The sequence below is a fragment of the Oncorhynchus keta genome, chromosome 18, assembly GCF_023373465.1.
Source record: "Oncorhynchus keta strain PuntledgeMale-10-30-2019 chromosome 18, Oket_V2, whole genome shotgun sequence".
Classification (NCBI taxonomy): Eukaryota; Metazoa; Chordata; class Actinopteri; order Salmoniformes; family Salmonidae; genus Oncorhynchus; species Oncorhynchus keta.
This window is the reverse complement of record NC_068438.1, coordinates 44,169,764-44,196,182: the sequence shown is the minus strand read 5'-3', so window position 1 is coordinate 44,196,182 and position 26,419 is coordinate 44,169,764. Positions and strand designations below refer to the sequence as shown.

The window sequence follows — 26,419 nt, the reverse complement described above, 5'->3', positions numbered from 1 at the left end:
CTAATTCGTAACTTATTGTACAAATTGCAATTCGTAACTAATCATACGAAATGGATGATGGACATCCACAAATGTATACATTCCATACGAAACGTAACATTTCATACTAATGGAAGTGTCCTGGGTTTAGGTTGCAGCCGGTAGATATAGAATAAAAGGACTTCATGAGTGTCTGGGTGATGTCTCCGACAACCTAACCGATAGAACGACCAGCCGGGTTGGGTTGCAACCCTAGATTTGTGTTGGAACTATATATCATGGAAGGTTGCAAATAATGTCAATCATTATTTGAATTTGTTGGTAACCAGTTGTTCGGAGGATATATTGGCACGGTTTGCCGGCCCTCCGCGACCAACATCCAATATTCTCCAAACACCAGCTACAAGTGTGGGTGGGTGGGTGGGTGTGTGTGCGTGCTAGAGAGAGGTGGAGGGGGGTTGTGTTTATGGGGTGTATAGGAAAGTGAGGGTTAGCAGGACACATATGGTCTCGTGTGTGCTTCATGGGGCGGCAGGTAGACTAGTGGTTAGTGCATTGGCATAGTAACCAAAAGGTTGCGAGATCGAATCCCTGAGCTGACAAGGTAAAAATATGTCTTTCTGCCCCTGAAGAAGGCAGTTAACCCACTGTTCCTTGGCTGTCATTAAAAATAAGAACTTGTTCTTAACTGACTTGCCTAGTAAAATAAAGGTAACATTTTCTTTTAAATAAATGGATAGAGTTGCATAGGGACTGGTGTATATATATATATATATATATATATATATATATATATATATATATATATATATATATATATATATATATATACATACATATACACATATTTATTTCATATAAAATTACAATAGAGTTAACCCATGCGTGCAAACACACACACACTCACACACACACACACACCACATGCATGCACACAAACACACTGAGAGAACATCTGACTGAAGCATGGTCTGTGTCTTCTAGAGTTCAGAGCAGAAAGACAGAAGAGCTGGTGAACCAACAGACACACGCCCAGAGGGAGCACAGAGAGAGACTTCTCAGGTAGGTAACATCTGAGTCAAAGCCCAGAGAGGAACAGAGGAGAGGAGAGGACACCTCTGTTCGAGTCACCTCTGCTATGCCCCCTCATGGTTGAAGTTTTGAACCGGTGTTTGGGGAATGTCCGCTTCCTCCTCCCGTCCTCCTATTCCTCCCCTCCTCCTCCTCCTCCTCCTCCTCCTCCTCCTCCTTCACCCCTCTTCATATTTCTCCTCCCTTCCTCATATTCCTCCCTTCCTCCTCCCCACCTCCTCCTCCTCATATTCCTCCCCTCCTCCCCTCCCATCCTCATATTCCTCCCCTCCTCCTACCATCCCCTCTTCATATTCCTCCCCTCCCTCTCCCTCTCCCCTCCCCTCCTCCTATTCCCTCCTCTATTCCCTGTAGAGGCAGCCACAGACTGAGAGATATGATCATGATATTAGTCAGTGTAGGTTTACAGGACTAATATTATGAAGATATCCCGTAAGCTACGGGAATGTGCCATTGACACAGCAGTAAGTCTCATGTGAGTCTCTCCTCCTCTCATCTCCACCCACCCCTCCCCTTTGTTGTGTGTTGCCCAGAGAGGTATCAGAAAGATATTAACTGACTGACTGAGTCTCGTGTCAATCTCAGAGGCAGATGGAAGCACTTCTGAGCTGGCCGAGTGTCTGATACAGCTCCACTTTTCCACGCACGCACGCACGCACGCACGCACGCACGCACGCACGCACGCACACACACACACACACACACACACACACACACACACACACACACACACACACACACACGACAGAAACACCCAATATCCTCCACACAGCAGCAGGGTTCTTAGAGAGATCATCTGGTCTGGGGTTGTTCTCTCATACAGTAAATATATCTTAGGGTTGGGTTGTAAATGTTTCCCAGAGCTGCCGCTGGCATCCTGGTGTGTTCAATTACAACGTAATGTTGGTGTCCCTCCCTCAAGTCTGTCCCTGGGGTATTCCAGATATGTTCCTGCCTCTGCGGTACAACAACACATGATCTCACTGCTCTGTGTGATCAGGTTATGGCGGTGGGCTTTTTAATGGATGGATTCAGAAGAATGTTATTTTGTCTGCTGTCCATTTGCCAGCCTGTGGCGTCAAAGGCTTTGAACACAGCTTTACTTGACTTGACTAGGTAGAATCGGAGTTATAATCAGTACGGAGAATTAATAAGTAAAACCACAAGTCCAAATCTCTATCTCCATCCATGGCTAATTTAGTTAAGGGCCTTTTTTTAGCTAGCTAGCTACCAGAGGACAACAACACAACGGGATGCAACAATTCAAGTTTTTCTGTCAATGATGTATTTCTCTTGATGCAATGTGGTAGGATAAAAGCCAAATCCAAGCTGACTTCCCTTGACACTTTTTTTTGGTGCGCCAGGACCAATCACAGGTCAGCTCACTCAGTTTAGCTTACTGCTGATTGGGTGTTATTTTATACTTTTTTTTATCAAGGGAGGCCAAATGCTCACTGGCTTCCTTTGCATTCAATGCTGCGGGCAGAAACAATGTCATACTTACCAGACAGCATCAGAAAGATGGCCTACACATAGAGACAGAGGTTACCTGTTTATCTCGCTCGGACGCTTTCTCCCGTGAGATTCAATGAGCTTCTTGCAAATTGAAGGAACACTCTGAAACACAGAGACGAAAGATGAATAATTGTATATTTTTTTCCTTTTTTTTTCTTGGGAAAGCCTGGCTGTCCTTGGTATCCATGAATATACGCCACTGAGTCCCAAATGTATTGATGAGACATGCAGGTGATGCTGCAATGGTAGTCATATGACCACTTCCCTGTGGAACTCCCCTCAGGTTCCTTCTGGCCCTACGTGGGACTCCCGTGTTGCTTTGTCTCAGTGTGTTGCTCTGTCTCAGTCTGTTGCTCTGTCTCAGTGTGTTGCTCTGTCTCAGTGTGTTGCTCTGTCTCAGTGTGTTGCTCTGTCTCAGTGTGTTGCTCTGTCTCAGTGGGTTTCTCTGTCTCAGTGTGTTGCTCTGTCTCAGTGTGTTGCTCTGTCTCAGTGTGTTGCTCTGTCTCAGTGTGTTGCTCTGTCTCAGTGTGTTGCTCTGTCTCAGTGGGTTGCTCTGTCTCAGTGTGTTGCTCTGTCTCAGTGTGTTGCTCTGTCTCAGTGTGTTGCTCTGTCTCAGTGTGTTGCTCTGTCTCAGTGGGTTGCCCTGTCTCAGTGGGTTGCCCTGTCTCAGTGGGTTGCTCTGTCTCAGTGGGTTGCTCTGTCTCAGTGGGTTGCTCTGTCTCAGTGTGTTGCTCTGTCTCAGTGTGTTGCTCTGTCTCAATGTGTTGCCCTGTCTCAGTGGGTTGCCCTGTCTCAGTGGGTTGCTCTGTCTCAGTGTGTTGCTCTGTCTCAGTGGGTTGCCCTGTCTCAGTGTGTTGCTCTGTCTCAGTGGGTTTCTCTGTCTCAGTGTGTTGCTCTGTCTCAGTGGGTTGCCCTGTCTCAGTGGGTTGCTCTGTCTCAGTGTGTTGCTCTGTCTCAGTGTGTTGCTCTGTCTCAGTGTGTTGCTCTGTCTCAGTGTGTTGCTCTGTCTCAGTGTGTTGCTCTGTCTCAGTGTGTTGCTCTGTCTCAGTGTGTTGCTCTGTCTCAGTGTGTTGCTCTGTCTCAGTGGGTTGCTCTGTCTCAGTGTGTTGCTCTGTCTCAGTGTGTTGCTCTGTCTCAGTGTGTTGCTCTGTCTCAGTGTGTTGCTCTGTCTCAGTGTGTTGCTCTGTCTCAGTGTGTTGCTCTGTCTCAGTGTGTTGCTCTGTCTTAGTGTGTTGCTCTGTCTCAGTGTGTTGCTCTGTCTCAGTGTGTTGCTCTGTCTCAGTGTGTTGCTCTGTCTCAGTGTGTTGCTCTGTCTCAGTGTGTTGCTCTGTCTCAGTGTGTTGCTCTGTCTCAGTGTGTTGCTCTGTCTCAGTGTGTTGCTCTGTCTCAGTGTGTTGCTCTGTCTCAGTGGGTTGCTCTGTCTCAGTGTGTTGCTCTGTCTCAGTGTGTTGCTCTGTCTCAGTGGGTTGCCCTGTCTCAGTGTGTTGCTCTGTCTCAGTGGGTTTCTCTGTCTCAGTGTGTTGCTCTGTCTCAGTGTGTTGCTCTGTCTCAGTGTGTTGCTCTGTCTCAGTGTGTTGCTCTGTCTCAGTGTGTTGCTCTGTCTCAGTGTGTTGCTCTGTCTCAGTGTGTTGCTCTGTCTCAGTGTGTTGCTCTGTCTCAGTGGGTTTCTCTGTCTCAGTGTGTTGCTCTGTCTCAGCGTGTTGCTCTGTCTCAGTGTGTTGCTCTGTCTCAATGTGGATGGATTATCTTGGCAAAGGAGAAATGCTCACTAACAGGGATGTAAACAAAACAAACATTTTAGAGAAATGAGCTTTTTGTGCGTATGGAACATTTCTGGGATCTTTTATTCCAGCTCATGAAACATGGGACCAACACTTCACATGTTGTGTTTATATTTTTCTTCTAAATTTTATTTTCTATTTTATTACACTGAATATTCAAATGACTTTGATATTCTCCTGTTGTTGCAATGTGGGGAGATGAACCTGAACCACATGTACTGTGTGAATGACAAATAAACTTGTCAAATTTGATTTGATTTGATTCATGGGGATGTCTGTCCGACGTGGTGTCATATGTACTTATCTAGGGAAAACAGGTGTCCCATCACCTGTCCGCTCTGTCATGTTCCTCCCCCCGGGGCTGAGAGAGGAAGGGGGAAATCACTTCCCCATCCATAAACGTAGATAGGAACTCTCTGAGCAGGTAGTCTCTATGATAGGGTGTAGATGAGATAGGAACTCCCCTAGCAGGTAGTCTCTATGACAGGGTGTAGATGCGATGGGAACTCACTCCCCTAGCAGGTAGTCTCTATGACAGGGTGTAGATGGGATAGGAACTCCCCTAGCAGGTAGTCTCTATGACAGGGTGTAGATGAGATAGGAACTCCCCTAGCAGGTAGTCTCTATGACAGGGTGTAGATGAGATAGGAACTCCCCTAGCAGGTAGTCTCTATGACAGGGTGTAGATGAGACAGGAACTCCCCTAGCAGGTAGTCTCTATGACAGGGTGTAGATGAGATAGGAACTCCCCTACCAGGTAGTCTCTATGACAGGGTGTAGATGAGATAGGAACTCCCCTAGCAGGTAGTCTCTATGACAGGGTGTAGATGAGATAGGAACTCCCCTAGCAGGTAGTCTCTATGATAGGGTGTAGATGAGATAGGAACTCCCCTAGCAGGTAGTCTCTATGACAGGGTGTAGATGAGACAGGAACTCCCCTAGCAGGTAGTCTCTATGACAGGGTGTAGATGAGATAGGAACTCCCCTAGCAGGTAGTCTCTATGATAGGGTGTAGATGCGATGGGAACTCACTCCCCTAGCAGGTAGTCTCTATGACAGGGTGTAGATGAGATTGGAACTCCCCTAGCAGGTAGTCTCTATGATAGGGTGTAGATGCGATGGGAACTCACTCCCCTAGCAGGTAGTCTCTATGACAGGGTGTAGATGCGATGGGAACTCACTCCCCTAGCAGGTAGTCTCTATGACAGGGTGTAGATGGGATAGGAACTCCCCTAGCAGGTAGTCTCTATGACAGGGTGTAGATGAGACAGGAACTCCCCTAGCAGGTAGTCTCTATGATAGGGTGTAGATGAGATAGGAACTCCCCTAGCAGGTAGTCTCTATGATATGATGTAGATGGGATAGGAACTCCCCTAGCAGGTAGTCTCTATGACAGGGTGTAGATGAGATAGGAACTCCCCTAGCAGGTAGTCTCTATGACAGGGTGTAGATGGGATAGGAACTCTCCTAGCAGGTAGTCTCTATGACAGGGTGTAGATGAGATAGGAACTCCCCTAGCAGGTAGTCTCTATGACAGGGTGTAGATGAGATAGGAACTCCCCTAGCAGGTAGTCTCTATGACAGGGTGTAGATGAGACAGGAACTCCCCTAGCAGGTAGTCTCTATGACAGGGTGTAGATGAGATAGGAACTCCCCTAGCAGGTAGTCTCTATGATAGGGTGTAGATGCGATGGGAACTCCCCTAGCAGGTAGTCTCTATGACAGGGTGTAGATGGGATAGGAACTCCCCTAGCAGGTAGTCTCTATGACAGGGTGTAGATGAGATAGGAACTCCCCTAGCAGGTAGTCTCTATGACAGGGTGTAGATGAGATAGGAACTCCCCTAGCAGGTAGTCTCTATGACAGGGTGTAGATGCGATGGGAACTCACTCCCCTAGCAGGTAGTCTCTATGATAGGGTGTAGATGAGATAGGAACTCCCCTAGCAGGTAGTCTCTATGACAGGGTGTAGATGAGATAGGAACTCCCCTAGCAGGTAGTCTCTATGACAGGGTGTAGATGGGATAGGAACTCCCTAGCAGGTAGTCTCTATGACAGGGTGTAGATGAGACAGGAACTCCCCTAGCAGGTAGTCTCTATGACAGGGTGTAGATGGGATAGGAACTCACTCCCTAGCAGGTAGTCTCTATGACAGGGTGTAGATGAGATAGGAACTCCCCTAGCAGGTAGTCTCTATGACAGGGTGTAGATGGGATAGGAACTCCCCTAGCAGGTAGTCTCTATGACAGGGTGTAGATGAGATAGGAACTCCCTAGCAGGTAGTCTCTATGACAGGGTGTAGATGAGATAGGAACTCCCTAGCAGGTAGTCTCTATGACAGGGTGTAGATGGGATAGGAACTCCCCTAGCAGGTAGTCTCTATGACAGGGTGTAGATGAGATAGGAACTCCCCTAGCAGGTAGTCTCTATGACAGGGTGTAGATGAGATAGGAACTCCCCTAGCAGGTAGTCTCTATGACAGGGTGTAGATGCGATGGGAACTCACTCCCCTAGCAGGTAGTCTCTATGATAGGGTGTAGATGAGATAGGAACTCCCCTAGCAGGTAGTCTCTATGACAGGGTGTAGATGAGATAGGAACTCCCCTAGCAGGTAGTCTCTATGACAGGGTGTAGATGGGATAGGAACTCCCCTAGCAGGTAGTCTCTATGACAGGGTGTAGATGAGACAGGAACTCCCCTAGCAGGTAGTCTCTATGACAGGGTGTAGATGGGATAGGAACTCACTCCCCTAGCAGGTAGTCTCTATGACAGGGTGTAGATGAGATAGGAACTCCCCTAGCAGGTAGTCTCTATGACAGGGTGTAGATGGGATAGGAACTCCCCTAGCAGGTAGTCTCTATGACAGGGTGTAGATGAGATAGGAACTCCCCTAGCAGGTAGTCTCTATGACAGGGTGTAGATGAGATAGGAACTCCCCTAGCAGGTAGTCTCTATGACAGGGTGTAGATGGGATAGGAACTCCCCTAGCAGGTAGTCTCTATGACAGGGTGTAGATGAGATAGGAACTCCCCTAGCAGGTAGTCTCTATGACAGGGTGTAGATGGGATAGGAACTCCCCTAGCAGGTAGTCTCTATGACAGGGTGTAGATGAGATAGGAACTCCCCTAGCAGGTAGTCTCTATGACAGGGTGTAGATGCGATGGGAACTCACTCCCCTAGCAGGTAGTCTCTATGACAGGGTGTAGATGGGATAGGAACTCCCCTAGCAGGTAGTCTCTATGACAGGGTGTAGATGGGATAGGAACTCCCCTAGCAGGTAGTCTCTATGACAGGGTGTAGATGGGATAGGAACTCCCCTAGCAGGTAGTCTCTATGACAGGGTGTAGATGAGATAGGAACTCCCCTAGCAGGTAGTCTCTATGACAGGGTGTAGATGAGATAGGAACTCCCCTAGCAGGTAGTCTCTATGACAGGGTGTAGATGGGATAGGAACTCCCCTAGCAGGTAGTCTCTATGACAGGGTGTAGATGGGATAGGAACTCCCCTAGCAGGTAGTCTCTATGACAGGGTGTAGATGAGATAGGAACTCCCCTAGCAGGTAGTCTCTATGACAGGGTGTAGATGAGATAGGAACTCCCCTAGCAGGTAGTCTCTATGACAGGGTGTAGATGGGATAGGAACTCCCCTAGCAGGTAGTCTCTATGACAGGGTGTAGATGAGATAGGAACTCCCCTAGCAGGTAGTCTCTATGACAGGGTGTAGATGGGATAGGAACTCCCCTAGCAGGTAGTCTCTATGACAGGGTGTAGATGAGATAGGAACTCCCCTAGCAGGTAGTCTCTATGACAGGGTGTAGATGAGATAGGAACTCCCCTAGCAGGTAGTCTCTATGACAGGGTGTAGATGAGATAGGAACTCCCCTACCAGGTAGTCTCTATGACAGGGTGTAGATGGGATAGGAACTCCCCTAGCAGGTAGTCTCTATGACAGGGTGTAGATGAGATAGGAACTCCCCTAGCAGGTAGTCTCTATGACAGGGTGTAGATGAGACAGGAACTCCCCTAGCAGGTAGTCTCTATGACAGGGTGTAGATGCGATGGGAACTCACTCCCCTAGCAGGTAGTCTCTATGATAGGGTGTAGATGAGACAGGAACTCCCCTAGCAGGTAGTCTCTATGACAGGGTGTAGATGCGATGGGAACTCACTCCCCTAGCAGGTAGTCTCTATGACAGGGTGTAGATGAGACAGGAACTCCCCTACCAGGTAGTCTCTATGACAGGGTGTAGATGGGATAGGAACTCCCCTAGCAGGTAGTCTCTATGACAGGGTGTAGATGAGATAGGAACTCCCCTAGCAGGTAGTCTCTATGACAGGGTGTAGATGAGACAGGAACTCCCCTAGCAGGTAGTCTCTATGACAGGGTGTAGATGCGATGGGAACTCACTCCCCTAGCAGGTAGTCTCTATGATAGGGTGTAGATGAGACAGGAACTCCCCTAGCAGGTAGTCTCTATGACAGGGTGTAGATGCGATGGGAACTCACTCCCCTAGCAGGTAGTCTCTATGACAGGGTGTAGATGAGACAGGAACTCCCCTAGCAGGTAGTCTCTATGACAGGGTATAGATGGGATAGGAACTCCCCTAGCAGGTAGTCTCTATGACAGGGTGTAGATGAGATAGGAACTCCCCTAGCAGGTAGTCTCTATGACAGGGTGTAGATGAGATAGGAACTCCCCTACCAGGTAGTCTCTATGACAGGGTGTAGATGGGATAGGAACTCCCCTAGCAGGTAGTCTCTATGACAGGGTGTAGATGAGATAGGAACTCCCCTAGCAGGTAGTCTCTATGACAGGGTGTAGATGAGACAGGAACTCCCCTAGCAGGTAGTCTCTATGACAGGGTGTAGATGCGATGGGAACTCACTCCCCTAGCAGGTAGTCTCTATGATAGGGTGTAGATGAGACAGGAACTCCCCTAGCAGGTAGTCTCTATGACAGGGTGTAGATGCGATGGGAACTCACTCCCCTAGCAGGTAGTCTCTATGACAGGGTGTAGATGAGACAGGAACTCCCCTAGCAGGTAGTCTCTATGACAGGGTATAGATGGGATAGGAACTCCCCTAGCAGGTAGTCTCTATGACAGGGTGTAGATGGGATAGGAACTCACTCCCCTAGCAGGTAGTCTCTATGACAGGGTGTAGATGAGATAGGAACTCCCCTAGCAGGTAGTCTCTATGACAGGGTGTAGATGCGATGGGAACTCACTCCCCTAGCAGGTAGTCTCTATGACAGGGTGTAGATGAGACAGGAACTCCCCTAGCAGGTAGTCTCTATGACAGGGTATAGATGGGATAGGAACTCCCCTAGCAGGTAGTCTCTATGACAGGGTGTAGATGAGATAGGAACTCCCCTAGCAGGTAGTCTCTATGATAGGGTGTAGATGCGATGGGAACTCACTCCCCTAGCAGGTAGTCTCTATGACAGGGTGTGTGTGAGTGTGGCTCAACTTATTACATCCTCTTCCTCAGCCACACATCTTGGGAATAGATAGTGTCATGGAACAGGAAGTGTCACAGGAACAGAGTGTGGCTCTGAGACAGTGACTCTTTCCAGGAAGTCCTTGTTTTAGTGAGGTGATGAATGGTCTGTAACACGACAGAAACACCACATTGATGGTGTGTGAAGGGAACACTTTTCTCTTATGTCATGTGAGACGCTTCTGACTCTTATCTTCATGTGCTGCGTACCGGCCCTGTGCCATCAGGGTAGAAACACGTATCTGCCCAACAGAGGCCACTGTAGGAGATGCACTATGCCACTGTCACCGTTCCTGTCCTCCCTGTGCACAGCAGCCCTATGGGTATTGGAATATCCTAAAGACACAAAACAGATAGCTTTTATACACTGGGCAAGTGGCAGCCCCACCCTGATTACCAATTGCCACCACCTGAGACTGGCAGAGGCTGCGTTCACAACAGTAACTGTTCCACCCAGGTACATTAGGCCTGTATGTTTTCTGCTTCTTACACACCATGTTTCCCCCTCCTCCTCTTCTTCCTCCTCCTTCCCCTCCACCTCTTCTTCCTCCTCCCCTCCTCATCTTCCTCCTCCTCTCTTCTTTCTCCTCCCCTCCTCCTCCTACACCTCCTCCCCTCCTCCTCCCCCTCCTCTTCTTCCTCCTCCTCCTCTTTTTCCTCCTCCCCTCCTCCTCCCCCCTCCTCTTCTTCCTCCTCCCCCCTCCTCTTCTTCTTCCTCACCTCCTCCTCCCCCTCCTCCTCTTCTTCCTCCTCCCCTCCTCTTCTTCCTCCTCCCCTCCTCCTCCTCCCCTCTTCCTCCTTCAACCCCCCCTTCTTCCTCCTCCCCCTCCTCCTCTTCTTCCTCCTCCCCTCCTCCTCCTTCACCTCCTCCTCCCCTCCTCCTCCTTCACCTCCTCCTCCCCTCCTCCTCCTCCTTCACCTCCTTCACCTCCTCCCCCTCCTCCTCTTCTTCCTCCTCTTCTTCCTCCTCCCCTCCTCCTCCTTCAACCCCCCTTCTTCCTCCTCCCCCTCCTCCTCTTCTTCCTCCTCCTCCCCTCCTCCTCCTTCACCTCCTCCCCTGCTCCTCCTCCTCCTCCTTCACCTCCTCCCCTCCTCCTCCTTCACCTCCTCCTCCCCCTCCTCCCCTTATTCCTCCTCCTTCACCTCCCACTCCCCCTCCTCGTCTTCTTCCTCCTCCCCTCCTCCTCCTTCAACCCCCTCTTCTTCCACCTCCCCCCACCTCCTCTTCCACAGGCTGTCCCAAGAGCTCAGGGAGAAGGAGGAAGGCTGGTTGTCATGCCAATGCAGGTGTAACTCTCTACAATCACAGCTGTTGGCATGTCAACAGAGAGAGGAGGAGGCAACCCGGAAGTACTCTGTGGCTGAGCAGGAAGTGGAAGCTCTGAGGAGAAAACTAGAACACGCCCAACAAAAGAGCAAAGACCTGAGGAGAGACAGGTGTGTCTGTATACGTATGATTTCCTCATACCTTAATGACCTTGTTTATGTGAGAAGCCTAATTACACCTGTATGAACGTCTATGTTTGTTATCTCACCTGTTTATCCCACTATTCCCACGTGTCTGTTTGTGTCAGATCACATGTACACCTGTGTTTTATTCCCATCTGTATTCCCATTCTCCCCCTTGTATATCCCCAGTCCCAGGTGTCTACTTGTCTGTCAGTACATGATTCACCACTGTGTGTGTGTGTGTGTGTGTGTTATCTCACCTGTATACAATACCTAGGGTCCTGTTTCATCTGGTATCATTGCAAGTCCATTTCCACCAGTCATTAGTCACCTGTTTGTGTGTAAAACTGTCCTGTACACATCTCCTATTCCCACCTATTTAATGTCTAGCAGGTCTACTCAGCTCTGTGTATATGTAGTTGTGCATAGGTTAGGGCTCTGCTGGGCTCATTCCCACATTGTGGGTCATTCATATTTTCAGCTTTCCTATTAAAAGGAACATTCGATCAAAATCCAAGTCACACACTATGAGCTGAACTGTACTGGGATTTCCTCTGGGTTATAGAACTGACCACACACCAGTCCTGGCCTCAACACACACTATTAGGTCACATGTCACACCTTGGTTTGGAAACTGTGTGAATGTGCATGCATATTGTTTGTGTTGGATTTTGGGCCAAGGTGTTCCACTGAAGCTAACCCCATAAAACCCAAGGTTATTTCATTTAACTAGGCAAGTCAGTTAAGAAAAAATTCTTATTTACAATGACGGTCTACCAGGGAACAGTGGGTTAAGTGCACTGCTGAGCGGCAGAACGACAGATTTCTACCTTCTCAGCTCGGGGATTCAATCCAGCAACCTTTCGGTTACTGGCCCAATACTCGAACCACTAGGCTACCTGCCGTCCCGTTCTACTGAAACGACACCTCTAAACCCAAGGTGTTCCACTGAAACTAAACCCCTAAAACCCAAGGTGTTCTACTGAAACTACATCCCTATAACCCAAGGTGTTCTACTGAAACTACACCCCTAAAACCCAAGGTGTTCTACTGAAACTACACCCCTAAAACCCAAGGTTTTCTACTGAAACTACACCCCTAAAACCCAAGGTGTTCTACTGAAACTAAACCCCTAAAACCCAAGGTGTTCTACTGAAACTACACCCCTATAACCCAAGGTGTTCTACTGAAACTACACCCCTATAACCCAAGGTGTTCTACTGAAACTACACCCCTAAAACCCAAGGTGTTCTACTGAAACTACACCCCTAAAACCCAAGGTTTTCTACTGAAACTACACCTCTAAAACCCAAGGTGTTCTACTGAAACTACACCCCTAAAACCCAAGGTTTTCTACTGAAACTACACCCCTAAAACCCAAGGTGTTCTACTGAAACTACACCCCTATAACCCAAGGTGTTCTACTGAAACTACACCCCTAAAACCCAAGGTGTTCTACTGAAACTACACCCCTATAACCCAAGGTGTTCTACTGAAACTACACCCCTAAAACCCAAGGTGTTCTACTGAAACTACACCCCTAAAACCCAAGGTGTTCTACTGAAACTACACCCCTATAACCCAAGGTGTTCTACTGAAACTACACCCCTAAAACCCAAGGTGTTCTACTGAAACTACACCCCTAAAACCCAAGGTGTTCTACTGAAACTACACCCCTAAAACCCAAGGTGTTCTACTGAAACTACACCCCTAAAACCCAAGGTGTTCTACTGAAACTACACCCCTATAACCCAAGGTTTTCTACTGAAACTACACCCCTAAAACCCAAGGTGTTCTACTGAAACTACACCCCTAAAACCCAAGGTGTTCTACTGAAACTACACCCCTAAAACCCAAGGTGTTCTACTGAAACTACACCCCTATAACCCAAGGTGTTCTACTGAAACTACACCCCTAAAACCCAAGGTGTTCTACTGAAACTACACCTCTAAAACCCAAGGTGTTCTACTGAAACTACACCCCTAAAACCCAAGGTGTTCTACTGAAACTACACCCCTAAAACCCAAGGTGTTCTACTGAAACTAAACCCCTAAAACCCAAGGTGTTCTACTGAAACTACACCTCTAAAACCCAAGGTGTTCTACTGAAACTACACCCCTAAAACCCAAGGTGTTCTACTGAAACTACACCCCTAAAACCCAAGGTGTTCTACTGAAACTACACCCCTAAAACCCAAGGTGTTCTACTGAAACTACACCCCTATAACCCAAGGTGTTCTACTGAAACTACACCCCTATAACCCAAGGTGTTCTACTGAAACTACACCCCTATAACCCAAGGTGTTCTACGGAAACTACACCCCTAAAACCCAAGGTGTTCTACTAAAACTAACCCAATGTCCTGAGCTGTATGCAGTGGCTGTACATATTACACTACTGGGACATGGGCCCATTCTGTTATGTAAGGACAGAAACCACCTTGGCTGGGGGACTCTGTCCAAATCCAACTCCTCCTATCCCCTTCCCTGAGAACCTTCTCCATATCTACTCATAGTGAAAGGATCAGATGGTTGAAAATAATAAGGTGGAAACTTTATTTAGCTTTTGAGAGGAACATTAATTATCATAGAGGAAGAAGTCAAAATACATGAAACTGAGGAAAGAAATGGCCACTTCCTGTGACCTCAGATAAACTGAGCTGTGTGTTTGTGTGTGCGCGTGTTTACTACCCCAGAGGGAAAAAGAGGAACCCTGACTGTACTCACCACCCTGACTGTGTCCTTACCACAAACACGCACGCACACACACACACACACACACACATGGCATGCAATGTCTGAGCACACAGCAGCAGACAAACAGTCACTCCCACACCAACAAGATCTCATAGTTTCCCTTCGAAATTCGATGTATTCTGTCTTTTTTTAAACGCATTTATTCTGCTTGGTTGCTTGGTTACGGACTGAAAGGTTATGGTTTGGGGAAGGTTTAAAACAAAATGATAACAAGTAATGCGCTAGGTGTCGTCAGTATTCATACACAGTACATGTAAAAGGGTTAAATCAACACTTTTTAAGTGTTAAATGTATCACTGTCAGCGAGTACATATGGTCCCACTCTACACAGAGTAAAAAGTACACTGATCAAAGTGTCACATTTCCAGTGTTGATTTAACACTGAGGAGTGCAGAGAGTTAACACTGCACTACACTGGCCGGTGTTGATGATCAAATTTAACACTAAGAGGTAATCAACTCTTTGAGTGGTATAGTGACACTCACTAGTGTTGATCTAGGGTGACTCCTATTAGAGTAAAACTGTGTTTACTCTATTCAGTGTTCATTTATTTACTCTTGCCCCATGTAAATGGAAATTATCGTTTGTGAAAGCACTTGGAATTTCACCATAAACTCAAGCAAAGCTGTTTCAACATTCAAATATGTTTCTCACAACCCAACCATAAGTCTCAGCCCTTAAACTGTTATCAAGAGACAGTACAATGTAGTCAAAATAATCCCTTGCTCCATATGACATGAGCAAATCAATAGGTTTGTTGGAAAATGCTGACATTTACATTCAAAACATATGTTTCTCACAACCCAACCATAAGTCTCAGGCCTTAAACTGTTATCAAGTGAGAGTAGGGGGCAATGTCGTCCAAAAAAAACCTTGCTCCAGATGACATGAGCAAATCAAAAGGTTTGTGGTACATGATGTCATTTACATGAAATACTTTGCATTGTGGACTTTTCTTCAAAACAACTTTAAATGCAAATTATCATCAAAAACATAAGGTTTCAAGAGCTGACCCAACCCCCCAAAAAAAATCCTCTTTCAGAACAATAGCCTTAATTTTGTAAAATACTGACATTTCAATGACTACTTCACCACATATGACCAAATCAAGAGGATATTCTGTAGCATGGGAATTTACCCGTATAACTGACAAAAAAAATGTGTGCGCACTGAGACATTCAACTTGGCTTTCTTTCAGGTCGTTGAGCCTGGACATCTTTCCTGGACCTATAGCTTGTCCATCCTGGCTGATAGCTTGTCCATCCTGGCTGATAGCTAGTCCATCCTGGCTGATAGCTTGTCCATCCTGGCTGATAGCTTGTCCATCCTGGCTGATAGCTTGTCCATCCTGGCTGATAGCTTGTCCATCCTGGCTGATAGCTTGTCCATCCTGGCTGATAGCTAGTCCATCCTGGCTGATAGCTTGTCCATCCTGGCTGAAGGTTTCTCAGTTATATGCCATGTCATTTTGTAGTGACATTCTTAAAACTCTTAGTTGTTTTTTTAAAGAAATTATGTTTTGCCTCGTAGCAGATACACTACGAGTGAAGAATGGGCCCGATATTCCTTATACAACGAGGATAATGTATCATGAAGTTGGGTTTCGGTAACAGATTTCTAATCAGGAAACAAATACTTGAAAAGCCTAGGATGTTCAGCAATTATGCCCCGAGTTTAACACGTCACTTGTGTTTGGGTTCTTCAAAATCGACTGCAATGTCTGGAGAATTAGAACATAAGAAAATAGATCAGTTATGACCATTTGATTATACGTTTCAGTAGTTTTGTTTCTTCTATTGTCAAATCTAACACCGAGGACTTTCTCAGCTGGTTGAACTGTTCCTCATTTTTTATATGAAATAAATCACTTTGTTTTGAAACCCGATTCAACAATGTGAAAGGATTTTCAATATCCTGAAAAGAATGTTGGATTTTTCGGACAGTTTCTGTGTCTTTTGAAGACATACATGTAAGAGCGGTTGCTTCAGCTTGACCCTGTATCTCTTGAACCGCGAAACTATTTACAGTCGTCTGACCGACACTCGCAGCCTTCAGTTGTGCAATAGCAGACTCACACATATCAAGTGTGTTCTTGTTAGATATTCGTACAACATGGTTACAAATAGAATTTGAAGGAAAATCAGCATTACTTGACTGATTATCAACGGCTGTATTAGCATCCAAGATAGCATTTAACAAAAATCTCCAGAAAGTCTCCAGAATGTGCCCTGTTCAAATGCTTCATAAAGTCAGAAAATGTACCAAATACACTAAAACAAAATGCTACACGGCAGTCTGACAACCATGTATCAAAATAGCTAAATAATATCAGTGAAATAATTGTTTAAATTCACCTTTTGCGTGGAACAAATGAGGATTTTGGTTGATCCAACAATGGCGTCGAGAAAAGAGGAAATTGACCGCAGAAACTGAATTTATGGGCGGGGTTGTGATGATGGTTACACTTACTACGTAACAGTCTACACTAAATAGAGTCATATTGTACACCTTAGCAATTAACACCAGTTGTCAGCACTGACGCGAGGGGTCATTTGGTAGCCAGTTGCTAGATCAACTCTATGGGAGTTTTGACACAGTGAATTTAACACTGGTGATTTTACTGTGTAGTATTCGCATGGCTTGCTTGAGTAATGTGAACTGCTGTAGTGCAGTGGTCTAAGCAGTGGCTCCAGCTCCAAGCCTCCTGAGTGCTGGACGATAATTGTATATCGAAGTTCTCGAGGCCTTTTCAAACGTCCAAAATCGTCATCTATTTCTAGTGACCAGCCTGCTCACACATACATTCCAAGACAGCTTTGTTTTTCCATTCATAAAAGGGAACAGTTTGGCCTCCGCCCATCGCTGACTCTCGCTGACCGGCGAGAGGACATTTTGTGCCCTTGTTCCTGAAAAAAACTAATCTCTGCTCCCTCTTCCAGCCCTCACCCTGCACTCTACAACTGTACACTACACCCCCAAACCCTCTCCTTCTGCCCCCTCTAATGACCCCCTGCCTACCCCACCCTGCGTGTGTGTGTGTGTGTGTGTGTGTGTGTGTGTGTGTGTGTGTGTGTGTGTGTGTGTGTGTGTGTGTGTGTGTGTGTGTGTGTGTGTGTGTGTGTGTGTGTGTGTGTGTGTGTGTGTGTGTGTGTGTGTGTGCAGTGTGGGTTGAGTAATGTATGAATAATTAGAACAAATGCCCTCTTTCACCCCACCAATCCAGCCGGCACACAATGGGGCTGTTGATGTTTTCCCCTCTTCTGGGGTAGGGAGGGAGGGAGCGAGAGAGAAAAGGAGCGAGGGGGTAGGGAGGGAGCGAGGGAGGGAGGGAGGGAGGGAGGGAGGAGAGAACAAAGGAGTGAGGGGGTAGGGAGGGAGGGAGCGAAGGAGGGAGCGAAGGAGCGACGGGGTAGGGAGGGAGGGAGCGAGGGGGTGAGGGAAGGAGCGAAGGAGGGAGGGAGCGAGGGGGTGAGGGAAGGAGCGAAGGAGGGAGGGAGCGAAGGAGGGAGCGAAGGGGGAGGGAGGGAGGGAGGGGGAGGGGGGAGGGAGCGAGGGGGTGAGGGAGGGAGGGAGGGAGCGAAGGAGGGAGGGAGGGGGAGGGAGCGAGGGGGTGAGGGAGGGAGGGAGGGAGCGAAGGAGGGAGGGAGGGAGGAGGAGGGAGGAGGGAGGGAGGGGGAGGGAGGGAGGGGGGAGGGAGGGAGGGAGGGAGGGAGGGAGGGAGGGAGGGAAAAAGAACATGGTGGTTACTTCTCACGCTGTATGGCTCTTTGCACACTATACAGGACACACCATGCATCTGGCTGCCACTTCTACAGAACAGAGAACAAAAACTGTAAATCATTTAGAAGTTAAGAGAGGTCAAACATGTGGTTCCTTTGTCATAAGATGGATGTGAATGACCTGTCTGGTGGGATGGTCAATATGGGTTGAGGAATGAATTGGGAGCTGTGGTGTTTCCCTCTGGAGCTGCAGTGTGGATATACTACTTCTATAGATCACTATGTGTAGAGACTGATGGAGAGCAACTTCTCCAATTGATGGGTGTGTTTCTCAAGTTAGGATGGAAAGCAGTGTACATGGTAGAGACACATGGAGAGGGGTTGGCACAGCAGACGTTCACACACACACACACACACACACACACACACACACACACACACACACACACACACACACACACACACACACACACACACACACACACACACACACACACGTCTGTCTAGTAAAGCTGGCTGGCGTGAGAGAGAAAGTGCTCCCAGATTTACTCCCAGATGCCTGTCTCCACCCAGACTGAGAGGTGAGTTTGCACGCTCTGACACACACACATACACACACACACACACACACACACACACAGACACGCTCCAATGCCCCGGGGTCTATTTGGTCACTGGGTCCGATTAGGCTATTCCTATTATCTTTCCAGGTTGTTGTTTTCCATGGTTCGGGCCGTGGTCGGGATTACAATTGGGAAGGGGTCTTTCCCAAATCCCCTCCATCCCTGCACACACACACACACACACACACACACACACACACACACACACACACACACACACACACACACACACACACACACACACACACACACACACACACACACACACACACACACACAATCTCACATTCCCAGCAGCTGTTCACGCCCAGAGCCCTGCTATGGAACTCACAGGTCCGTTTGGGGATCAGTGTAACACTGCGTTACCCTGGGCAATAGCAGGAGGAGACAGCAGTAGCAGAACACTGTGTCCAGAAACTACAGATGACCAGTAAACTACAGATGACCAGTAAACTACAGATGACCAGTAAACTACAGATGATCAGTAAACTACAGATGACCAGTAAACTACAGATGATCAGTAAACTACAGATGATCAGTAAACTACAGATGACCAGTAAACTACAGATGATCAGTAAACTACAGATGATCAGTAAACTACAGATGACCAGTAAACTACAGATGATCAGTAAACTACAGATGATCAGTAAACTACAGATGACCAGTAAACTACAGATGATCAGTAAACTACAGATGATCAGTAAACTACAGATGACCAGTAAACTACAGATGATCAGTAAACTACAGATGACCAGTAAACTACAGATGATCAGTAAACTACAGATGACCAGTAAACTACAGATGATCAGTAAACTACAGATGACCAGTAAACTACAGATGACCAGTAAACTACAGATGACCAGTAAACTACAGATGATCAGTAAACTACAGATGACCAGTAAACTACAGATGATCAGTAAACTACAGATGACCAGTAAACTACAGATGATCAGTAAACTACAGATGACCAGTAAACTACAGATGACCAGTAAACTACAGATGACCAGTAAACTACAGATGATCAGTAAACTACAGATGACCAGTAAACTACAGATGATCAGTAAACTACAGATGATCAGTAAACTACAGATGACCAGTAAACTACAGATGATCAGTAAACTACAGATGATCAGTAAACTACAGATGACCAGTAAACTACAGATGATCAGTAAACTACAGATGATCAGTAAACTACAGATGACCAGTAAACTACAGATGATCAGTAAACTACAGATGACCAGTAAACTACAGATGATCAGTAAACTACAGATGACCAGTAAACTACAGATGATCAGTAAACTACAGATGACCAGTAAACTACAGATGACCAGTAAACTACAGATGACCAGTAAATATTTATTTAACTACAGATGATCAGTAAACTACAGATGACCAGTAAACTACAGATGACCAGTAAACTACAGATGATCAGTAAACTACAGATGATCAGTAAACTACAGATGACCAGTAAACTACAGATGATCAGTAAACTACAGATGACCAGTAAACTACAGATGACCAGTAAACTACAGATGACCAGTAAACTACAGATGACCAGTAAACTACAGAGAAGCTGTTGACTCTTCAGAAAGATCAACACACTGTACTGTGAACATTTCTGTGCATCATGACCCCATTCTGCTCCAGAAGCAGTAAGCCGGGTGCTCAGCGATTAGATCATTTGATAATAAGATGATTAGATGATGTGAGAGTAGTGTCAGTAGCAGGGGCTGACTGGGACCAGAAATCGGCCCTTGTATTTCTAACCCAGCAGCCCATCTTTTTCCTTGAGGCCCCCACACCGGATCATTTTGTTCCTCCAAGCCCCCACATCAGCCCAGTTGATGATCAATGGCGCAAAATACCCAAATGAGACAAGCCCACTGGGTTAAAAATGGACCAGCCCATCTGGGTTAAAAATGGACCAGCCCATCTGGGTTAAAAATGGACCAGCCCATCTGGGTTAAAAATGGACCAGCCCACTGGGTTAAAAATGGACCAGCCCATCTGGGTTAAAAATGGACCAGCCCACTGGGTTAAAAATGGACCAGCCCATCTGGCAAATCCTTGAAATGCCTGATGGCCAGTCCAGCATGCTCAGCATGCTTCAGTTCGGCTGGTGCCTAGCCGGCTCCCTTAAAATACCTTCTCTTGAAAAACGTGATCAAATAAGATGTAGCACTGTTTGTCCATTTTGAGATCCGTAGCAGTATACACTTCCTCAAAATAGTCAGAATGAATCTAAAATAACTCAAGAAATCACGTTATTGTCGAGGAGATCTTAGTTGCTCAATTTTACATCTAACTAAGATGTTTGGTGCAGTATTGAATTTTAAAAAATTGCATGAAAACAAGTCGAGTCTCGTTGAATGAAAACTAAGACTATTGTAGAATCCCTACTGTTGACCAATCACCGTAGACTTCGTCTACGAACTTCGGCTTACCTCCAAACATTTGACAAAAAGTCGTCAACAGCCAACAGAGAGTGAGTGAGTGAGTGAGTGAGTGAGTGAGTGAGTGAGTGAGTGAGTGAGTGAGTGAGTGAGTGAGTGAGTGAGCGAGCGAGCGAGCGAGTGAGTGAGTGAGTGAGTGATTGGGGGGTGTAAGTGCGGACATTTTTATAGCGCTGCTTTTGAGTGCTGTCAACAAATGAGATCTTGGTTACTCTTGGGAAATATAAATCACTTAAATATTTCAACACAAACGGTTTTCACATACACACACACTTAGATATCACACAGAGGTTTTAAAAAAACATACTTTAACGATGACAGCTTCTCCATCCTAGAGGGGGAGATCAACAATTTCCAGGCCCAGGGACATGTACTATTCTGTGGCGACCTACATGCCAGAACTGGACAAGAACCTGACACCCTCAACACACAGGGGGACAAACACCTACCTGGGGGTGACAGCATTCCCTCCCCCATATGTCCCCTAGACACAACTACGATATCATAAACAACAAAAACGAGTCACAACTCCTGCAGCTCTGTCGGACGCTGGGTATGTACATAGTCAATGGGAGGCTTCGAGGGGACTCCTATGGTAGGTACACATATAGCTCATCTCTTGGCAGTAGTACTGTAGACAACTTTATCACTGACCTCAACCCAGAGTCTCTCAGAGCGTTCACTGTCAGTCCACTGACACCCCTATCAGATCACAGCAAAATCACAGTCTACTTGAACAGAGCAATACTCAATCATGAGGCATCAAAGCCAAAGGAACTGAATAATATTAAGAAATGCTGTAGATGGAAGGAAAGTAGTGTGGAAATCTACCCAAAAACAATTAGGCGACAACTAATTCAATCCCTTCTAGACAATTTCCTGGACGAAATGTTTCACTGTAATAGTGAAGGTGTAAACTTGGCAGTATAAAACTTGTCAGACCTGTCAGCTTCCCTATCCAATCAAAAAATGTCAAGCAGACAACCTAAAAAAATGTAAAACAATGACAAATGGTTTGGTGAAGAATTTAAAAACGCAAGACAGAAATTGAGAAACCTATCCAACCAAAAACAACGAGACCCAGAAAACCTGAGTCTACGCCTTCACTATGGTGAATTACTAAAACAATACAGAAATACACTACGGAAAAAGAAGGGACACTGCGTAAAATCAGCTCAATGTAATTGAAGAATCCATAGAATCTAACCACTTCTGGGAAAATTGCAAAACTCTAAACAAACAACAACACGAAGAGTTATCAATTCAAAACGGAGATCTATCGATAAACCTTCTCCAATCTTTTTGGCCCTATAATAAATAACAAACAGCAAAAACAACATCTTGATGAAAAGTGTGCCCAAGGTAAACTGCCTGTTACTCAGGGCCAGAAGCTAGGATATGCATATAATTGGTAGATTTGGATAGAAACCACTCTAAAGTTTCTAAAACTGTTAAAATAATGTCTGTGAATATAACAGCACTGATATGGCAGGCGAAAACCCGAGGACAAACCATTAAAAAAAATAAACAATTCGGCCTACCACTGTTTCCAGTGGCTGTCATGTTTATTTTATTATGAGGCAGAATCCTCCCAGATTGCAGTTCCTAGGGCTTCCACTAGATATTGTAGTTTTTCTAAGTGGCTCCCATTTTGGCTGTAGTGTTTTCATGCGCGTGAATGAGAGCTCGTTCGTTGTCGTTTTTCTCCAGTGAAGACAATAACGATTCTTCGTCTTCAATTTTATTGTTTTTTTACGTATTAGTGTACCTGAGGTTTGATTATAAACGTTGTTTGACTTGTTTGGAGAAGTTTATTGGTAACGTTTGGGATTCATTTTGTATACATTTTGAAGGAGTGAAACCGGTGGATTATTGAATGAAGCGCACCAGCTAAACTGAGATTTTGGGGATATAGAGAAGGACTTTATCGAACAAAAGGACAATTTGTGATGTAGCTGGGACCTTTTGGAGTGACAACAGAAGAAGATCTTCAAAAGTAAGGTATTTATTATGTTGCTATTTCTGACTTTCGTGGCGCATCTGCCTGGTTGAAAAATGTTTTTGTATGTGGGGCGCTGTCCTCAGATATTCGCATGGTGTGCTTTCTCCTTAAAGCCTTTTTGAAATCTGACACAGCGGCTGGATTAACAACAAGTTAAACTTTATTTTGATGTATGACACTTGTATTTTCATGAACGTTAAATATTTCTATTCCAGTCATTTGAATTTCGGGCGCTCTGCAATTTCAACGGATGTTGTCGAGATGAGTCGCTAGCGGAACGCCTGCGCCAGAAAGGTTCAAAATAGCCCACATTAACATATGTAGTTTAAACAAGGTTCATGAAATTAATAACTTGCTAGTAACAGATGACATTCATATTCTGACTATCTCTGAAACTCACTTAGACAATACCTTTGATGATACAGTGGTAGCAATACATGGTTATAACATTTACAGAAAATACCGAAATCCCAGTGGTGGAGGTGTTGCTGTTTATAATCAGAACCACATTCCTGTAAAGATTTAAAGATGGTCTCATATTAAATACTGTTGAAGCAATATGGCTACAGGTTCATCTGCCTCACCTAAAGCCCATTCTTGTGGGAAGCTGCTATAGACCACCAAGTGCTAACAGTCAGTATCTGGATAACATGTGTGAAATGCTTGATAATGTATGTGATATCAACAGAGAGGTATATTGTCTGGGTAATTTAAATATTGACTGGCTTTCATCAAGCTGCTCACTCAAGAAAAACCTTCAAACTGTAACCAGTGCATGCAACATGGTTCAGGTTATCAGTCAACCTACCAGGGTAGTTACAAACAGCACAGGAATGAAATCATCAACATGTATTGATCACATCTTTACTAATGCTGCAGAAATGTGCTTGAAAGCAGTATCCAGATCCATCGGATGTAGTGATCACAATATAGTAGCCATATCTAGGAAAACCAAAGTTCCAAAGTCTGGGCCAAATATAAGACGTTTTGTAGTGATTCCAATGTTGTTGATGTAAAGAATATTAAAGTATTCAGAATCCTATTAAACAAAGATAAATTACATCAAGAATGATAGTAAAAAGCTTTGGAGCACCTTCAATAACATTTTGAGGAATAAGGCAAACTCAGCTCCATCATTCATTGAATCAGAGGCTCATTCATTACAAAACCGACTGATATTGCAAACTACTTTAATATTTTTTTCATTGGCAAGATTAGCAAACTTAGGCATGACATGCCAGCAACAAACGCTGACAATACACATCCAAGTATTTCTGACCAAATTATGAAAGACAATTCATTGTAATTTTTAATTCCGTAAAGTGAGTGTGGATTAGGTGAAAACAATGATTGTTGTCTATCAACAATGACAAGCCACCGGGGTCGACAACTTGGATGGAAAATTACTGTGGATCATAGCTAATGATATTGCCACTCCTATTTGCCACATCTTCAATTGCATCCTACTAGATAGTGTGTGCCCTCAGGCCTGGAGGGAAGCAAAAGTCACTCCGCTACTTAAGCTAGGGGGCACTATTTTTATGTTTGGAAAATAACGTTCCCAAAGTAAATGGCCTATTTCTCAGGTCCAGACGCAAGAATATGCATATAATTGACAGATTAGAATAGAAAACACTCTAAAGTTTCCAAAACTGTCAAAATATTGTCTGTGAGTATAACAGAACTGATATTGCAGGCGAAACCCTGAGAAAAATCAAACCAGGAAGTGGCTTCTATTTTGAAAACTCCATGTTCCATAGCCTCCCATTGCTCCATTTAAAGGGATATCAACCAGATTCCTTTTCCTGTCACTTCCTCAAGGTGTGTCAACAGTCTTCAGACATAGTTTCAGGCTTTTATTTTGAAAAATGAGCCAGAACTATAACATCACGTCATGGGGTCACATGAGTTTTGCTCGAGCAACAGAATTTGGACAGCTATTGTTTTTCCCTCTCCTACTGATAAAGACATTTGCGGTTGATATATTATCGATTAAATATTTTAAAAACAACCTGAGGATTGATTATTAAAAAAACGTTTGCCATGTTTCTGTGGACATTACGGATATTATTTGGAATTTGTCTGCGTTGTCGCTCTTTCCTGTGGATTTCTGAACATAATGCGCCAAACAAACGGAGGTATTTTGGGTATAAAAATAATCTTTATGGAACAAATGGAACATTTGTTGTGTAACTGGGAGTCTCGTGAGTGAAAACATCCGAAGATCATCAAAGCTAAACAATTAATTTGATTGCTTTTCTGATTTTCGTGACCAAGCTACCTGATGCTAAGTGTACTTAATGTTATGTCATGCGATCGATAAACTTACACAAACGCTTGGATTGCTTTCGCTGTAAAGCATAATTTCACAATCGGAGACGACAGGTGGATTAACAAAAGGCTAAGCTGTGTTTTGCAATGTTGCACTTGTGATTCCATGAATATGAATATTTTTAGTAATATTATTTGACTGGGGTGCTATGCTATTCAGCGGTTGCTGATGACAATTATCCCGCTGAAGAGATGGGTAGCGTCAAGAAGTTAAGAATAGTAAAGCCCCCTTTACTGGCTCAATTAGCCGACCAATCTGTTACCAACCCTTAGTAAACATTTGGGAAAAATTGTGTTTGACCAGATACAATGTTATTTTACACTAAACAAGTGGACAACAAACTTTCAACACGCTGATAGGGAAGGACATTCAACAAGCACAGCACTTGGCTGAGAGAACTTGATAATAAAAGATGATGGGGGCTGTTAGACTTCAGTGCGGCTTTTGACATTATCAATCATAGTCTGCTGCTGAAAAAACTGATCTGTTATGGCTTTACACCCCCTGTGATATTGTGGATTAAGAGTTACCTGTCTAACAGAACACAGAGGGTGTTCTTTCATGGAAGCCTCTCCAAAATAATCCAGGTAGAATCAGGAATTCCCCAGGGCAGCTGTCTAAGCCCCTTGCTTTTTTCAATCTTTACTAACGACATGCCACTGGCTTTGGGTAAAGCAGTGTGTCTATGTATGTGGATGACTCAAGACTATACACGCCAGCTACTACAGCGACTAAAATAACTGAAACGCTTAACAAAGAGCTGCAGTTAGTTAGGGAATGGGTGACAACTAATAAATTTGTCCTAAATATTTCTAAAACTAAAAGCATTGTATTTGGGACAACCCCCTAGCTAAAATGGGGATAAGTCTGTCCATAATGAAGTGCTGCACTACCTTCTTAACAACACTATCAACAAGGCAGGTCCTACAGGCTCTAGTTTTGTCTCACCTGGACTACTGTTCAGTTGTGTGATCAGGTGCCACAAAGAGGGACTTAAGAAAATTGCAATTGGCTCAGAACAGGGCAGCAAGGCTGGCCCTTGGATGTACACAGAGAGCAAACATTTATAATATGCATGTGACTCTCTCCTGGTTCAAAGTAGAGGAGAGATTGACTTCATCACTACTTGTATTTGTGTGAGGTATTGACATGCACCAAGCTGTCTGTTTTAAATGACTAGCACACCGCTCAGACATGAGAGGTCTCTTCACAGTCCCCAAGTC

The 26,419-nt window shown here is 45.2% G+C and overlaps 1 protein-coding gene across 2 annotated transcripts in view; it reads left to right on the top strand.

Annotated features, from left to right (window-relative positions):
• The window catches only part of lekr1 (leucine, glutamate and lysine rich 1), a 234,763-nt gene that overhangs the window by 140,745 nt on the left and 67,599 nt on the right, over nucleotides 1-26,419 (top strand). For both annotated transcript variants that reach the window (XR_008068597.1, XM_052468489.1), the window contains exons 7-8: nucleotides 964-1,041; nucleotides 11,097-11,300. Coding sequence is in view for 1 of the 2 variants with exons in the window: in XM_052468489.1 (XP_052324449.1) it covers nucleotides 964-1,041; nucleotides 11,097-11,300 (282 nt within the window). In the remaining variant the exon portion in view is untranslated. The remainder of the gene's footprint in view (nucleotides 1-963; nucleotides 1,042-11,096; nucleotides 11,301-26,419) is intronic.